The 19,035-nt window shown below is 43.4% G+C and overlaps 2 protein-coding genes across 5 annotated transcripts in view; one reads left to right on the forward strand and one right to left on the reverse strand.

Moving 5' to 3' along the window:
• Positions 1–1,335, forward strand: part of LOC311237209 (uncharacterized protein) — a gene marked incomplete at its 3' end in the record, with an annotated part of 20,086 nt that extends 18,751 nt beyond the window's left edge. Inside the window, exons 4-5 of the mRNA XM_084325018.1 lie at positions 340–748; positions 1,226–1,335. Of these exons, the coding sequence (XP_084181144.1) occupies positions 340–748; positions 1,226–1,335 (519 nt within the window). The remainder of the gene's footprint in view (positions 1–339; positions 749–1,225) is intronic.
• The window catches only part of LOC311237467 (protein O-mannosyl-transferase TMTC2-like), a gene marked incomplete at its 5' end in the record, with an annotated part of 255,518 nt that continues 237,418 nt past the window's right edge, over positions 936–19,035 (reverse strand). For all 4 annotated transcript variants that reach the window (XM_084325361.1, XM_084325358.1, XM_084325360.1 and 1 more), the window contains one exon: positions 936–1,587. In XM_084325361.1, the coding sequence (XP_084181487.1) occupies positions 1,372–1,587 (216 nt within the window). In that variant the 3' untranslated portion in view covers positions 936–1,371. The remainder of the gene's footprint in view (positions 1,588–19,035) is intronic.

The raw sequence follows: 19,035 nt of genomic DNA on the forward strand, positions 1-19,035 counted from the left end.
CTAATTTTCAGATGACTCACTTGAGGGAGGGACATTATTGTGAGATGAGAATTGGAAGAATGCGCCAAATCGAGAATTAGAGACATAGATCCTATTACTATAAGTCCACATAGCTAGAAAATGACCCTAAACACTGGAAAAGGTCATTTATATGATAGTTCCCCTTTAATGTTGGCCAGTTTTCAATAACCGCCCTTGGAGCAGATTCACTTTTAAATCACATCAACAACTACATTTAGAGCATAAAACATTTTGAGAACTTGAGAAATACAAACTTAACGAATGCAAAAACACACACAAGATCTGAACTCTTCATTGGTGTACTTCTCTCTTCTCCAGGTACAATTGCTGCATTGCTCCCCAACAACAAGCAGAGATATGAACGAGTCAAGGCCTCACTGCTGTGACCAGTGTGGGAAGCGCTTCATCAATAAGTCCACTTTTCGAATACACCAGCGTATTCATACAGGAGAGAAGCCCTACCACTGTGACCAGTGTGGAACACGCTTCAGTACCTCTGGAGGCTTAAATATTCACCAACGTATTCATACAGGAGAGAAGCCTTACCACTGTGACCAGTGTGAGAAGAGCTTCAGTACCTCTGGAGAAGTTACGAGTCACCAGCGCATTCATACAGGAGAGAAGCCCTACCACTGTGACCAGTGTGAGAAGAGCTTCGGTAGCTCTACCAACTTAAAGAGTCACCAGCGTATTCATACAGGAGAGAACCCTTACCACTGTGACCAGTGTGAGAAGAGCTTCAGTAGATCTGACAGCTTAAAGTATCATCAGCGCATTCATACAGGAGGGAAGCCCTACCACTGTGACCAGTGTGAGAAGAGCTTCAGTAGATCTGCAAACTTAAAGAAACATCACCAGCGCATTCATAGAGGAGGGAAGCCCTACCACTGTGACCAGTGTGAGAAGAGCTTCAGTAGATCTGCAAACTTAAAGAAACACCAGCGCATTCATACAGGAGAGAAGCCGTACCACTGTGACCAGTGTGAGAAGAGCTTCAGTCAGTCTAGCAACTTAAAGAGTCACCAGCGCATTCATACAGGAGAGAAGCCTTAAAGACGGGGGGAGAACTTTCATTCTATCATTCGATTTAAAGACACACACCGATGCTCCACAGCTTGTTCCTCAGCCCTGAGGCCCTGTCTCTCCATGATGTTCCACAGCTTGTTCCTCAGCCCTGAGGCCCTGTCTCCATGATGTTCCACAGCTTGCTCCTCAGCCCTGAGGCCCTGTCTCTCCATGATGTTCCACAGCTTGCTCCTCAGTCCTGAGGCCCTGTCTCTCCATGATGTTCCACAGCTTGCTCCTCAGCCCTGAGGCCCTGTCTCTCCATGATGTTCCACAGCTTGCTCCTCAGTCCTGAGGCCCTGTCTCTCCATGATGTTCCACAGCTTGCTCCTCAGCCCTGAGGCCCTGTCTCTCCATGATGTTCCACAGCTTGCGCAGGTTGGACTGGGTGATGACATCATCAGGCTTGAGCTGTAGCGCTCGCAGATAATTGGCCTCGGCTTGTGGAAGCCTCCCGTTCAGGTGCAGGATGGCACCGAGGTTCATCAGGGCCGCTGGGTACTGAGAGAGAGAGAGGGAGAGGGAGAGAGAGAGGGAGAGAGAGAGAGAGAGGGGGAGAGAGACAGAGACAAAGAGAGAGAGAGGGAGACAGAGAGAGAGGGAGAGGGAGAGAGAGAGGTTGGTTTGTTAGTCCATGCAGTTGGCTGGTTTACTAATTATCTCTCCAATGTGTTCAGTTCAATGGTCTCTCCTCTAGCTTTCAGAATATCACAAATGGCGTGCCTCAACGCTCTGTCATAGGTCCTACCCTATTTACTATTTATATCAATGATGTGTCTCGTGATATAAATGCTTCAGTACATCTTTATGCTGATGACAGTGTTTTATATTGTTGCGCACACACAGTTGCCTCCGCGTTTTAAGTTCAAGTTTCAAGTTTCAAGTTTCAAGTTTCTTTAATAGTTGTCATACAGAAGTACAGAATACTTTTGTACAAAATGCTTCTTACTGTTGCGCTCCAGAGACTGTGCATGACAAGATAAGTATGAAATAAAACATAGTAAAAATTAGAAGAAAAAAAAGTGGTCACAGTGTTCAGTTTAGACATATGTACAATGTTCGTAGACGTAGTTACCATACAATATACAATACTGTGCAGTGTACTAATATACAATACTATATAGTGCAAGGCATAAATGGACGAGGTGCAGTTTAGGTACAATTCACAGTAGGTGTACGAGTTGTAGTGCAAATCCTTTATCAATAAATATAAAGTGTAAGTGTGTTTGTGTGATCTAAAGTGTGGAGAGTGGGTGCTGCAGTGTGTTGTTTGTTTGAGTGAGTGTGTGTGTGCGTGTGGGTGTGTGTGCTGTGTGCATTTGATGGTTGTTGCATAGTGATTATTGTTCGTTTAGCGATTATTGTTCGTTTAGCAGCCTGATGGCCTGGGGATAGAAGCTCCTTCTGAGTCTTTCTGTGCTCGCCATAAGACTCCGGTATCGCTTGCCTGACGGCAGCAGTTCAAAGAGGCAGTTGTTCGGGTGGCTCGAGTCCTTAATAATTCTCTTAGCCTTCCCCTTGCACCGCTTGTTGTAAATGTTCTGGAGGGTGGGAAGCCCCCCTCTAATTGTGCGTTCGGCTGAACGTGTCACTCTTTGTAGTCTGCTACGGTCTTGTGCAGTGCTATTCCCAAACCAGGAGGTGATGTTGCCGGTCAGGATGCTCTCTATTGTACATGAGTAGAAGTTCCTAAGGATCTTCTGACTGACTTGGAACTTCCTTAGGCGCCTGAGGAAGTAGAGGCGTTGTCGTGCCTTCTTCACAACACTTCACAACACTTTAAGGTCTGCTTTCAATGCCATTCAGTCTGACCTGCTTCATCTAGACTGGTGTTGAACGCAGACAAAACCAAGGTCAAGTTATTTTCTAACTAAAATAAGGTCCCAGCAGTTCTTCCTGGCATTTCATCGGACCAAGGGACTTCTATCGAAGTTGCGTCACCTATAAATACTTAGGCCTTTTAATTGATGACCTTTCTTTTAAGTCCCATATTGACCACTGTTTTAAGAAATCAAGTTTTTTCTTTTAATGCCAGGAAACGTCTTGTTGCTGCCAACTACTTGCCTGTTTTAGATTAGGGTGATGTTCTGTACAAGGATACATCTCAACACTCTCTTCACTCGTTAGACGCGGTCGACCATGGGGCGTGGAGATTCATCACTGGTTGTAAGCCCTCACACATCCTTGTACCCTCTACTCACTTCTAGGTTGGACATCTACACTTGTGTAGGACTCTCCACTGGTACAGCTTCCTCTATAAATCTCTCCTCGGTCTGTTCCCTTCTTACCTGTCGTCCCTCATGGTGCAGAAACAGTCGTTCTGGCCTGCGGTCACAGGATAACTCTCTGTACCATTTTCCCGCACAGAACTCGGAAGAACTGCTTTTCCTATTCTGCCCCGTCTACATGGAACTTACTGCAAAAGGAACTGAGGCTCCCGAACATAATTCCCATTGGAGATTTTCTTGTACACAATATTGAGAGGGCATCCATGGGGGCCTGTTCTTGCTCTTAATTTAATTTATCTAGATTTGAGCCTCTCTTCGATTTTTTTGTTGAGTTACTTGTCTTGTATTTGTCTGGAACTTGTTTTATGTATTTGTTATGTTTGTTTGGTGGATCAGATTGCTCTTGTAAATGAGACTGTCTCAATGAGATTTGTACCTGTATAAATAAAGGTTTGAAATTAAATTAAATGAATACCATCTTGTTTACCTGATTGTGTTTGAGAGAGAGGGAGCTTGACTTTGAACTAGTGAGGGATTGCGGATGGAATGACAACGCTGTCAGAAATGGTCTACAGGAGGTAGGCCTATGTCATATTTCATATTGGAGTGCGCTTATAAAATTATACTTTGTTGTTGGGGAGCTCCCGTAGCTCACCGCATATCTCTGCGCTATTTCTGCGTCGGGGAAAACCGTGCTCGTCACGGATCTGGGGGACACGAGTTCGATTCCCGGATCCGCCGTCATTTCTCAGAATGTCTTCCCCTGCTCTACATCCCATTTCAACCTGTTTCTGTCGGTCATGCTTGACCAGAAAAGCGATAAACGCTAAAAAAATAAAGTAAAAAAAAAAAAAAAAATTATACTTTGTTATAGTGAAATACAATATCTTAATGAGTGTGTTGCAGGAGTACATTTCTTGAGAAACTGCTGTAACTTAGATTAGATTCAAATTTATTGTCATCATACAGCACAAGTACAGTACAACAACAACAAGTGTGGCATCCAACCAGAGTGCAAATATAACAGTAAAGTGCAGTAGTAATATACAATGTACAGGTGATTAAACTGGGTATAAAATATATGAATTAGTACTACCGAGTATTGAGTTTTGATTGATTGATTGATTGAAAACTTTATTAACAGATTGCAGAATGGGTACAATACAGTACAGCTCAATACACACAATTGTTAAGGGGATGCAGACCAGAGAAAGACTTTCGTCTTGTTTAGGGTCCCCCATTTTCAATTCATCAGGACATATATGACATACATGACATACAGATAGTCAGTACTGCTACATCTATACATTTATGACATACCAGATTTGCAAATACAGTACTGTTTGTGATACAGAGGGAGTCAAGAAAAGGGAGTATATACATTTGACGTAGAAACTGTACATTGGAGGAGGTTGGGTGGGGTTGTGTGGGGGGGGTTGGGTACATTGGGATATTGACAACCATACTGGGTAATTTACATTGAAGGTGGTTGGGGGGGGGGGGGGGGAGAAACACTGTATAAACAAGCAAAACTGTACATTGAGGGGGGGGGGAGACACTGTACAAACAAGCAAAATTGTACATTGGACTATTGACAACCATACTAGGTAAATGACTACATTGGAGGGAGTTGGGTTAGGACATTTACAGGGGCCAGTTTTGAATTGCAGTCTCCCGTAGGTGTCCCTTGAGAGTGGTTTTGAAAGTGGGTAGTGATCCACATTCCTTTACAGCTTTGGGTAGGGCGTTCCACATTGATGTGGCATAATTGCGAAACGTGTTTAGTCCCTTATTTGAGCCGAATCTGGGTTTAACATGATTTGTGGCGCTCCCTCTGGTGTTGTGATCGTGGTATTCACTGACCTTTGGGAAGTATTTTGACATGTACATGGGTACCTTGGTCGTGTAGTGTATCTTGTAGACCAGGCCCATTGCAAGTTGCTGTACTCTGTTGTGTACTCTAAGCCATCCTAGGTTGTCAAAGTGGGCAGGGGTGAGGTGGGTTCTAGGAGTAAGGTCAAGCAGTAGTCTGACCAGTTTGTTTTGAGATGTTTGTAATTTTGTTTTTAGCGCCTTTGAGGTGCTTTGGTACCATGAGGTGCAAGCATAGTCGTAGTACCCTTGAATGAGTGCTCCTGCCAGAGTCTTCAGGGTATTCTTGTTTACCAGAGAGGAGATCCGGTACAAGAATCGAGTTCGTTGGTTGACTTTTTTTATTACATTGGATGCCATTTTGTCACAGGAGAGATTAGCCTCTAGGATGGAACCCAGGTAGGTAATTTCATCTTTCCTTGTGACAATATTGTCACCCACTGTAACTGAGAAGCCGTCGGTCTTGCTGAGTTTGTTATTTGAACCGAAGAGAATGGACTGTTTTGCACATGTGTAATGATAGTTTGTTATCAGCAAGCCATATGCAGATTTTGCCTAGTTCCGAGCTGAGGGTTTTTTCAACCTGTAACTTGTTCTTGTCAGAGACCAGCAGGGCTGAGTCGTCCGCAAACAGGAACAAGTTGCAGTCACAAGCTGAGTAATAGTGCTAATCAGATGTATGTACAGAGTGGTAGTATTAATATGTACAGTGATACAGGTATAATGACACTATGGTAGTAAGTCATACTGGCCAGCAGCCTAACTAGTAATGCCCCTTTTCCACTGCATGGTACCTACTCGACTCTACTCTACTCTACTCGGCATTTTCGGTTTTCCATTGCCAAAATATCTGGAACCGGGTACTTTTTGGGTTCTTTTTTAGTCCCTGCTCTGTCGATGTTCCAAGCGAGTAGAACTGGTACCAAAAAAGTGACGTGAAACACTGCAGACCACTGATTGGTCAGAAGAGAGAAGCGTCACACGTTGGGGCGTCTGCACAAAAACAGAAAGCCGCCATCTTTAATGCCTCGCTTAGGATTCATTATTTGTTTGCAGCAGGAACAAGTGCAATAAACAAAAAAGGATACATTCACTGTGTATTCTGCCTCATTTATTGTCATTTATTGATGAAACAAGACCAACATCAACACAATTTACCACCAAGCGGAGAGTTTAGTGTCACAAAAAGATCGCTGATTTGTTAAGCTTGTTGTTAGCTTACGTGCTAATGTGATTGCATTTTACCATGGCTAGCGTACATAGCGTGATCAATATAACTCGCTATTGATTGTTTGTACTAGTAACGTTAATGCTAGTAGAATATACACAACGTGAGGTAATCATCAACCATTTTAAACCGGTTATTACCTAACTTAATGCTAACGTTAACGTTAGCAGATAGACACGAGAGGTAACGTTAAAGCTTGTAGAATAGACACAACGAGAGGTAATGTTAACGTTAGCAGAAAAGACATGAGAGGTAACGTTAACGTTAGCAGAATAGACACAACGAGAGTCGGGTTAATGTTGTTATTGATTGATTGATTGAAAACTGTGTTTTACTCTGGCTTGCTGTAAGCCCTCACGGACATAGCTATGCTCATGGCTGTACGCCAGCGGCCCCGCCTCCCCACACGGAGATAAACTGAGTACTACCTGCAGTGGAAAAGGAACAAAGTACCAGGTACCTAAAGCAAGTAGAGTAGAGTAGGGTAGAGTCGAGTAGGTACTATGCAATGGAAAAGAGGCATAAGAGTACTGTAGGTAAGGGATATGTACAGATATAGTATCTACAGACATTTCATTTCAACCTTTATTTAAAATCGTAAGCATCTGAGGTTTCCCTCATTTACAGAAACGACGATTGTACAGTACATAATAAAAACAATATTCACAGAAATTTAAACATGTGCAGTTACTGTATGTATTGACCGATGTGGATATATATATATATATATATATATATATATATATATATATATATATATATACATACAGTATATACATCATTATTGTACATGATATCATACAGAGTTATCTGGGTTATATCTGGGTGTATTGTAGAAGGATTATAGGTACAGGTAAATTCAGACATATGGATATATATATATTAGTGCTGTCAATCGATTAAAATATTTAATTGCGATTAATCGCATGATTGTACATAGTTAACTCGCGATTAATCGCAAATTAATCGATTTTTTTTTATCTACCTTTGATTTGATTTGAAGTCTTTATTTCGAACATGCAATGAATACAACAAACAATAACAAAAAAGAAAAACAACTCAATCTGCATGTTCGAAAAGGAGTAGGAAGAAGTATACACTTATTTAATCCTACCCCTTTTCCACTACTCAAATGAGTGTACTATTTTAAACATAAAAAAGAAAAGAAAAGAAAAGAAAAAAAAAATATATATATATATATGCAAAACAAAAAAACAAAAACTATATATGTATAAAATAAAATAAAATAGAAACAAAATAAAAATGTAAACACCTGTGAATATCAAGTCCCTTCTTCATCCCTGTACCTTGTGAACATAATTTCCTTATACATCAGTTTGAATTGTCTCATGTTTGGACATTGCCTTAACACCACATTAAGACTGTTCCACAGTTTCACTCCACATATTGAGATGCAGTGTTTTCTTAAACAGATCTTTTTCAAGTTCCAAGTTTTAATACTCTTAGCAACATGAGAGTCAACAAATGCTTGCTTTATGCAGCCATTTAACACAAAAGGATGACCCTCATGCATTGCAAATTTGCATCAAAGTGATGCACAAAATAACTTAAAAGAAAATAATAATTTAAAACAATGAATAAAGTGTGCATGAAATAATAGGGGAAAGAAAACGTTAGGAACTTGTTACATTCACCCACACAAGGGCTGAGTAATCACACACCCCCCCTCTCTCTCTCTCACACACTCTCCCAGCTCTCTTTCCCCTTCCTCATCTCTCTCACCCCCCTCTCTCTCTATATATCTGACACACACCCACACACACACACTTCAGAAACAAACATAGTATCAATGAGAGCATCAATAATACACCTGAGTGAAGTCTAGTAAAAAATTAAAAAAATTAAATAATATTTTTTTCTTTTTCATAAAAGTTAATTGTGAGTTTTAAAAAATTGTGGCGTTAATAGAATCGGGCGATAACGCGTTAATACCGCGTTAACTTTGACAGCCTTAATATATATATATATAAATGTATATATAGGTATATACAGCACTATTGTACATTATATGCAGGTCTATTCTTTTTTTAGATTTATCTTTTTTTATTGGAAGAATTAGTACATATTTATACATTTCAGTTATCAAAATTATACAACTTCCATTTCCTTCCTCATTCCTATCCCCTAATCCCACCCATCCCACCCAGTGAGGGCGACGACAAACATACACGAAAAAAAAAAAAAGGAAAAAAAGAGATATAAATAAAAAATAGACATTTAAATAATTAAACAAAAGTACAGATGTGGCAGACAAAGCTACGCAAAAGAAAAATGAAGTCAAATTAAAATAAAACAAAGATAAAACAGAGATATTTTTATATATACATACCGTAATAATAATATATAATATAAGTGTTACTCTCCATTTTAGTAGCGTAATTTCCAGATGGTAAAACAAATAAAATGGAGAGTAAATTTAACACCCTTAGCAGACCACCACAATGCCATCTCCCTAGCCATGCGTGGGCTAGCAGTGTCATGAAGGTAGATAGGGGGTGGAGGGGGGTCATGGGGTCCCAAGATTGGATGGAGTCATATGGGTTTTGAAATGGGATAGGAAGGGCTGCCATGTTTTGTGGAAGATATCCGTGTGGCCTTGTGTAGTAAATCTGATTTTCTCTATATGTATAAGAGACATGACATCCCTCATCCAGTGTAAGTGTGAAGGGGGAGTGGCTGCCTTCCAGTTGAATAGGATGAGGCGTCTGGCAATGAGTGAGGCAAAGGCCATGGCATTGGATTGCCCAATAGATATTGTAGCGTTTTCCGGTGTCAAGCCAAATAGTGCAATAAGAGGGCATGGGTCAATGTTCATAAAAAATATGTCTGAATAAGATTTAAAAATGGAAGTCCAGAAAGGGGCCAGTACTGGACAATGCCAGAACATATGGATAAGTGAGCCAGGGGCTTGGTGACACCGGTCGCATGTGGGATCCATGCCAGGATTTATCTTCGCCAGTCTAGTCTTTGACCAATATAGACGGTGGAGGAGCTTGAACTGTATCAGTGAATGGCGGGCACATATTGAAGAAGAGTGTATTCGGGCAAGAGCGTTTTCCCATTCTTTGTCTGTAAATTGATGATTTAGATCGGACTCCCAGTTTTGTCTTATAGCCAATACTGAGGAGGGTAGGGATAGGGATATGATGTTATATAGTTTAGATATTGAGCCTTTGATTACAACCTTCACCTCCAAGATGCGATCGATCAAAGTTTTTGGGGGTGTATGGGGGAACTGGTCAAATTTGCTCTTAACAAAATCACGTATCTGTTGATATCTGAAAAAATTTGTTTTTGGTAAGTTAAACTTGGGACAGTTGTGTGAAAGACATGAAAGAACTGTCTTGGTACAAATCATAAATGTTCAGAATGCCCTTCTTAAACCAGTTGCTGAAGGTTTCATCCACCATAGAGGGAGGGAAAAGGACGTTTTTGTGGACAGGTGACGACTGTGACATGGCGTGGAGACCAAAGTGTTTTCTAAACTGGGACCAGATCCGGAGGGAGTGTTGTACTAAGAGGTTGTTGGTATACTGGGCGGTTGTGACTGGGAGCGAGGAGCAGACTAAGGATTGCAAAGATGTTCTAGAACAAGATGCCCTTTCCATGTCCACCCATGCCGGTACCCACTGACAGAGTCCGTAGTGGGAGTGACTCCAGTAGAGAATGCTGTGAATATTTGCAGCCCAATAGTAGACCAAGAAATTGGGTAGTGCGAAGCCTCCCTGTGATTTAGGCTTCTGGAGGGCCATTTAATTTATTCGGACTGGGCGTTTGTTCCAAATAAAATCTGATATTGCCTTGTCGAGGGCTTTAAAAATGACTTTGGAATAAAGGTTGGAATATTTTGAAATAAGTACAGAAATTTCGGTAATGTGTTCATTTTCACAGTGTTCACTCTGCCAACAAGTGATAAAGGAAGTGATGACCATCTGATAAAATCCTGCTTGGTGCGCTCCAGTAGAGGGGTGAAGTTGGACGCTATGAGATTAGAATGTTTATGTGTTATCGTTATGCCAAGGTAACGGAAGCTGCTTGGGGAAAGCTTGAAGGGGAACCTAGAGGGGGGGATATTTCTAGCTAAGGAATTTATGGGGAAGAGTTCACTCTTGTTTAAGTTTAATTTATAGCCAGAAAAAACACCAAACTCGTGTAGTATGTGAAGGACACGTGGAAGTGTGGCTGCTGGATCCGCGATATACAACAGGACATCGTCCGCATATAGCGAGATTCTTTGTTCCTGACCATTTCTGATGATGCCTTGGACATGGCGGTCCTTGCGAAAGGAAATAGCTAGTGGCTCGATCGCTAGTGCAAATAGTAGCGGAGAGAGAGGGCAACCCTGTCTTGTACCGCGTTGTAGGGGGAAATATTCCGAAGTCACATCATTTGTTCGAACTGATGCCACTGGAGAGGAGTATAAAAGTTTGACCCAGGACACAAATTTCTCGCCGAAACCGAATTTCTGCAGAGTATAGAATAAATAGTCCCATTCAACCCGGTCAAAGGCCTTCTCTGCGTCTAGCGCAACAACGACCTCTGCAACGGGAGACTCGGTGGATGAGTAAATTATATTCATAAGGCGCCGCAGGTTGAAAAAAGCCATTCTATCCTTCACAAAGCCAGACTGGTCTGGATGGATAATACTTGGTATAACGGATTCCAGTCGTCGAGCGAGTACCTTTGCCAAGATCTTTGCTTCATTGTTAAGGAGAGAAATAGGACGATATGAGCCACAGTCTTTTGGGTCCTTATCTTTTTTTAAAAGCAGGGATATTGAGGCTTGATAGAGAGTCGGAGGAAGCGAGCAGGATTGAAAAGATTCCTCAAACATTGAAGCCATAATGGGACATAACTGGGTGGAATATTTTTTTTAAAGTTCTACTGGGAACCCGTCTGGGCCTGGGCTTTTCCCACTCTGCATCATAGTTAAAGCCTGTTGGATTTCATCAGCGCTAATGGGCTCTTCCAAAAGAGTCATTGAATCATTGTCTATGACTGGTATATCCAAATTTGCGAAGAAACTATTCATGAGAGAGGGGTCTTTGGGGGAATCAGAGGTATATAGTGAAGAATAAAATGTTTTGAATTGACCATTTATTTCCAATGGGTCCGTATAGATCTCTCCAGTGGCAGAGTTAATTTGCGTGATCAAGTTCTGAGCGGTGCTGTGTTTTAGCTGTAGTGACAGCACTTTACTAGGTTTATCACCGAATTCAAAAAAGGACTGCCGTGATTTGAGTAGAAGCTGCTCAGCATGACTGGTGGAAAGGAGGTTAAATTCCGTCTGTAGGGTCACTCTTTCATTATAAAGTGCAGGTGTCGGAGAGACTGCGTATGAATAATCCAATTTAATAATTTGGTCTGAAAGTTCAGTGCGTCTGCTGTTGTGCAGTTTATTACGTCGAGCACAATTAGAAATAATTTCTCCACGGAGAAAAGCTTTTAGAGCTTCCCAAATGATGGACATAGGCATGCCAGGGGTAGAATTTACCTCAATAAAAAATTTGATCTTAGTGGACAGGAACGATGAAAATGAGTCCTCAGATAGCAATAGTGGATTAAGTTTCCACGGCCTGAATGATGGACATTTGTCCGGGAAGGCTAGCTCTAAGATTATTGCTGCATGGTCTGAAATAACAATGCTGTCGTAAGAGCAGGAACGCACTTGAGATAGAAATGTGTTGTCAATAAACAAATAATCAATTCGAGAATATGTATGATGAACTGGTGAAAAGAAAGAGTACTGTTTGGCGGTGGGATGAAGGAAGCGCCAGACATCTGAAATACCGTATTGCTTCAGGAAGGACACTATGGCTCTAGCAGTCTGAGATTGTGGAGCTGGATTAGATGATGATCGATCTAAGGCTGGGTTAAGAGCACAATTAAAGTCACCTCCCATAATCAGTTGGTTAGAGTTCAGGTCGGGGAGTGAAGAGATAAGTTTATTGATGAAATGCGTGTCACCAAAATTTGGAGCATATACGTTGACTAGGACTACCTTTGTGGAATAGAGAGTTCCTGAAACTATAATGAATCTGCCATTAGGGTCAGAGATCACATCAGATGGAGTAAATGGTGTGTTTTTGTTGATCAGAATGGCTGTTCCTCTGGCTTTGCTCTGAAAACCAGAGTGGAACACTTGACCTACCCAAGCTCTGTATATTCGACGGTGATCTACTCGCCGAAGGTGAGTTTCTTGCAGAAAAGCGATGCCAGGTCTATTCTGACAGATATATATTTATATACTTTACTGTATTGTTCTTGAATTCCTCCTTTGGCAACACATTTTAAGCCCTTCTCCGTTACTTGGCTTTGATCTGGAGTCGCATTTCAAGATCCTTTTTACAGAGAGGCTTTGTAAGAAAAGAGCTTTAAGCCGCGTAAAGCATTGAGTATTAAACTACAACCTCATGTTGTTTTCACTGTATGATTTGGAAGTGCATCAGAAAGCTGGTCTGGGAACAGTAACCAGGAGCACTTGTCCTCGTGACCTTATTCAAAATAACAGACTGGAGCTGACTCTGGATCAGTACTTACTTTGTGAATATGGACCCAGATGATGGTCAGTACTTTGTTGGACCCAGATGACGGTCAGTAGGTTTGTATTTGATACGATGTAGTGGGTCTACGTTTGAAGATGTAAACGGTTATGGAACAGACCCTCCGCTGCTTGATTCAAACGTTGGCCTCGAGGGTTAAGCAGAGAGCCCATCCTTCTCCACCCCCTTCATTTAAGCTTATGCTTAACCCTTTCACTACCAAGGGGCGGCTACGTGGCGCAGTGGGCAAGGCGCTCGCAACGAATGCTGGAGACTGGGCTCGAACAGGATGCTTCCTGTTCGAGCCCCACTCTCCACATTGCTTTCAGTTTAGCTGGTCGTCCACAGTAATACACATTGGCCGTATTACGGGGAGGGAAACTGAAGGGTGGGGATCGGGCGTTGTGGACAGCGACTCCTACAGGTCGGTTGGTGCGCCTGCGCAGTAGAATCAAGAAGCGACAAGGGCGGGGCCCCTCCAAAGCCCAGACCCTCGACGCTGAAAGATCGAGCCACGCAGGTGAAAAGATGCGACGGCTGTTACCTCGAGTATCGGAGGGGACTCGTGCTATGTATGACTTAGTCCACATTGCAGCCGGCTTGTGGGAGGCAAGAAACAACGTTCGAAGACAGGGGAGGGTTGAATTGGACGATATGAAAAATTGGGATGGGAGAAAAAATTGAAAAATGGGAGAAAAAGTGAATCTCGAAAAAAAAACGAGAAAAAAAAAACCTTTCACTACCAACTGGTTAACCCTTTCACTGCGACAATACAGAAGGTTAACCCTTTCACTGTGACAATACAGAAGGTTAACCCTTTCACTGCGACAATACAGAAGGGTAACCCTTTCACTGCCCCACGACAAAGGGTTAACCCTTTCACTACCACACTACAGAAGGTAGTGTGGTAGTGAAAGGGTTAACCTTCTGTAGTGATCTTTTTTTTTTGTGTGTGTCAGATTTGATTGATTGATTGAAAATTGTATTAACAGATTGCAGAATGGGTACAATACAGTACAGCTCAATACACACAATTGTTAAGGGGATGCAGACCAGAGAAAGACTTTCGTCTTGTTTACATCAGGGTCCCCCATTTTCAATTCATATGACATATATGACATACACGACATACAGATAGACAGTACTGCTACATCTATACATTTATGACATACCAGATTTACAAATACAGTACTGTTTGTGATACAAGAAGAGTCTAAAAAAGAGAGTATATACATTTGACGAAGAAACTGTACATTGGAGGTGGTTGGGTGGGTGGGGGGTTGGGTAGGTGGGGTGGGGGGGTAACTACATTGGATTATCGACGAAACCTTACTTGGTCCCAAGAAAAGGGTCTCATGTATTATTGGGTTAGGACATTTACTGTACATTGGAGGGGGTTGGGTTAGGACATTTACAGGGGCCAGTTTCAAATTGCAGTCTCCCGTAGGTGCTCTCTTTTGGTTTTGAAAGTGGGTAGTGATTCACATTCCTTTACAGCTGTGGGTAGGGCGTTTAGTCCCATGTTTGAGCCAAATCTGGGTTTAACATGGTTTGTGGAGCTCCCTCTGGTGTTTACTAGTGGATCTACTATTGGATCTACTTTCTCTGTGGATGGTTTTGTGAATAAATCTCCATTATGCTTCAATTACTGTGTGTTTATTGTATAGCAATAAGGTTGGGTGAATTGGGTCATTGTATAAACGCATTACATCACTTGAAGTCGTGTGTTATACAAATTAGATCACGCCTATGGGGGTCTAACGACCCTCGGCTGCGCCTCGGGCCCAACAACCACCCATAGGCATGATCTAATTTGTATAACACACTCCGTCGTGTGATGTAATGTTTAAATGCTACAGATGAGTGTGAGGCTGTGCTGTCTGTTTAAACCTACATGCTACAGATGAGTGTTTAAACCTACATGCTACAGACAAGTGTTTAAACCTACATGCTACAGGGTGAGTGTTTAAACCTACATGCTACAGGTGAGTGTTTAAACCTACATGCTACAGATGAGTGTTTAAACCTACATGCTACAGGTGAGTGTTTAAACCTACATGCTACAGATGAGTGTTTAAACCTACACGCTACAGATGAATGTTTAAACCTATATGCTACAGATGAGTGTTTAAACCTACATGCTACAGATGAGTGTTTAAACCTACATGCTACAGATGAGTGTTTAAACCTACATGCTACAGATGAGTGTTTAAACCTACATGCTACAGGTGAGTGTTTAAACCTACATGCTACAGATGAGTGTTTAAACCTACATGCTACAGATGAGTGTTTAAACCTATATGCTACAGATGAGTGTTTAAACCTACATGCTACAGATGAGTGTTTAAACCTACATGCTACAGGTGAGTGTTTAAACCTACATGCTACAGATGAATGCTTGATGGATTTGAGTATCTCTCAGGTGGTAGAGTCAAACATGAATGGTGCCAACATCAGTGTTTGTGTCGTCTGCTTCCTCTCCTCTGCATGGAGCCACGCGGTGCTAAAGCAAGATGAATGAGGCTCCTCTGTCAGTATAAACAAGCGGGAGATATGCGCTACACACTCTGGACTCAGTCACGGCAGGGGGACCAAACGCTGTGTGGAAATGTTAACATGTACTGTAAACACAACAGCACTGGAGCCAAGGCCACATCAGCAAGCCCTAACCTTCTGTAGTGTGGTAGTGAAAGGTTAACCTTCTGTAGTGTGGTAGTGAACGAGTTAACGTAAGGTTATGTATATAACCAAGTTCTATGAATACTGGTGACGCTCAGCGTCATCTGCACGCACTTCACTTCGTGCACGAGCACTGAATAAAAAATTCCACAATGTACCTTTACATCCCAACATTCGTCTGGCCACACCCCTATCCGCTTACCTTCATAAGCAGGTGTGTGGTCACCTACTCGCCTCCATCCCAAACTTTCACCACAAGGCGAGTGGCGTCCTGACGCTGAGCGTCACCAGTATTCATAGAACTTGGTTATATACATAACCTTACGTTCTATTTCATACTGGCTGCCGCTCAGCGTCATCTGCACTACAGGAGCTGAGGCCCCCCACAACCATCAGACCGGGGAGGACCGAGCCCCCCGACCTATTGGAGGACGGGAGGGAGACGGATCCGACCGTGCGAAGAGGAACTCAAGCAACTCAACGCACAGGGTGAGCAGATCGTGGCTTGACCCCATGACTACGCACACGCACAACCCGCATGCCACCAGGGAACGAACGGAAGGAACAACCCTCGTTACCGGAGTCAAGAGCAACTCAACCCCGTGGCAAGGCCGTAGCAGCGGAGCGCGAAGGAACACCCAGACCCACTGAAGGGACTGGATCCCCTGGAAAAAGGGGGGCCCGGAGAGGTCAATGACGCCAGGCATCAAGACCCCACCAGCGTATTCGGATAGGGCCCCTCCAAGAGCGGGCCCTTTCCCCCCAATAGTACACCGCCTGGCACACTGACCCTGCAACACAGGCAGTCAGCATGGCCGTAAGCACTCAAAAAAGGTTAACCAACGGAAGCAGGCAGCGCACCGGGGAAACCAGGCAGCAGGCTGTAGACCTGAGCCTGGAGCACTGCGGACGAGACAGGCGCCAAAGGGGTCAACTGAAAACAGCCCCCCCGGCGGAAGGGGCGTATGCTGGCGTTGTTGAGCACCATGACAAAGCCTCCATAAAAAAAAACCCACCCAGAGGGGTCGAGGCAGAGAAGGCTGACACGATTGGCAGACGTCATGAACGTGCAGGGGCACACTCAACCGTGTAACCCGGGAGTTGACTCTGCTCCAACACACCAGGGAATCAACCACCCTCTTGGTACCGCATACGGTGGTTGTTCCTATAACCCCTCAAGAAAAAAGGGTTATCCCAGGCCTACGGTGTCAACGAAACATTACTTCGGACCGGGCCCGGCGGCTCGGGAAGCACACAGGGTTACCAGAGGAGGTCCAGAAGACCACCCCAACAGCCCCCTCTTCGCCGTGCGTGAGAGAGGAGCGAAAGAAAGGAGAACCAGCCCCTTATAATAGTGCCAGGTACAACGTGTACCCAACAAAGGGTCTCCATAACGCCTAACCCTGTGACACCCGGGCCGGCCCGGCATTTTTCCCCCCGAAAAAAGCACAAGTCCCTCAGGGTACCAGAACAGCAGATCTGCATCCCCGGCGGACAACGGGTTTAACTGATCCGGACCAGCGTGACCAGAACCAGTCCCGTGCCCTAACCACGCCGACATGCCTACTCCAAGAGAAGGGGCAGATATGCGTGTTTGACCTTAAAACATGAAAAGAAGGCGCCACCCAGCCGTTCGGTGCGAACCGCGCCCGGTGGCCCACCCCCAGGGCGTGAGACCCCTCTACATATGTTCAGATCCATTCCGTCATCATCCCCCAGATATGAACGAGAATCCGTCGACAACCAACATAGGTCGTCGGAAGAGGAAAAAACCCCCATCCCAGTTGCTTTATAAAAACGCTGTTTTAACCCCAAGCAACCAAGGCGCGCCAGTCAGTCGCCTGATGTTCAACAGAACACCCCGAGCTAGCACTATGTGTGCATCGGGCATATCCACATCAATAAACAGGCTATTTAGACCTTTCATTGAATCCCCAAGGCGCCCAGGGGAACGACAAGAGGGGTGTGATGCTCCCTAACCCCAACTCCTTTTAATAAAAAAGAAGGAAGCATCAACAGCATAAAACCCAATCTGCACAGCCGGGAGTAAAAACTGTTTATATTTTTACATCCAGTCACCCCTTATTTAGAGGGTTTAGACCGAAAATCCCCAGAAAGCCTTCCCACATGAGTCGTAGTATGAAAAAGACATGGCAACTGTGAGTCACGTGACCAACTGACTCAAGTTTACACATAAAATCGAGCGTAGCAGACCCATAAGCCCTACGCTCTAACCCGACACTTTGACACCACAGACCTTACGTAAAGATCTAACTCACGGAAGCCGTCGTCATTAGGCTTGGGCGGTATGACGGTATTACGATATACCGGGGTATTTAGAAATACCGACGGTATTGAAAATCAATACCGTCCGTCACCGTCAAAATCACAGATGCGCTTCAGCTTCTATTACAGTGAAACGGAGTTTTGAGTGTAGTGCACACACGCGCCAGCAGGGGGCGAGACCAGTCTAGTGGAGCGAGTGGGTCACAACGGTGTTCACGTTTTACGGTAATGTTGCGACAGTGCTGTGAAAATACCGTAAAGCGTTGTGACAAGAGTTGGTGTGTGTTGTTGTGGAGTGGTGCACTGGTGGAGCAAGCAAATAATCCGTCTCTTATTATATGTGACCGAGTCCAGGGTTTGTGCCTACATGTCTCCATTTTCCAGATTTTTCCAGATTGTGAAAGTACAGAATGTAAGCTTTCAAATGATGCGTCATACTTTGAAATCTGAGAATGTTTTGAATATCATATATTCATTTAAATCTTGTAACTCAGTCTGTTGTCTAAAACACTCAAGGCGAGAAAACGCCTCTCAAAGATGTCCACACTTCAGCTAGTTTGGGGAGGGGGGGGGGGCGTGGACAACTACCCTCACCTGAATGCGTCCATTGTTAACGTTAATGACTCTCTCTGTGTGAATGCCTTTACCTGGCTCAGTGAATCTGAATCCTAACACGCAGCTCTATTCAGATGCAAAAATAACCCCAGCCCCCACCTCTCCTCTGTGGAGAGGAACAAACTGTTTCAAAAACAGCCTTTTTTAAACACAGAATTCTTACAATTAGAGTTATTATATCTGTTCGCTGTTGTACTAAATATGTTCTTCAACTCTCGAACTGTAGTTATATAAAAATAAAAAATAAACACAAAAAAAAACACACAAAAAAAACTTTTTTTATTGTGTCTATCTGTCATTTCACCCTGGCGACTTGTAGGCTACATCACCAGACTGGGTCACATATGTGAACTAAAGAGTACAAGGTTTACACAACAGCCCCCACCCGCCTTTTTATTGTATTTGTATCATCCTGTACTATCCGCTGTCAGCTGTTTATCTCTCTCTGTGAGCTACTGAGCTTGATTAGCTAGTGTTA

The sequence above is a fragment of the Notolepis coatsorum genome, assembly GCF_963971535.1.
Source record: "Notolepis coatsorum genome assembly, chromosome: 1".
Lineage (NCBI taxonomy): Eukaryota > Metazoa > Chordata > Actinopteri > Aulopiformes > Paralepididae > Notolepis > Notolepis coatsorum.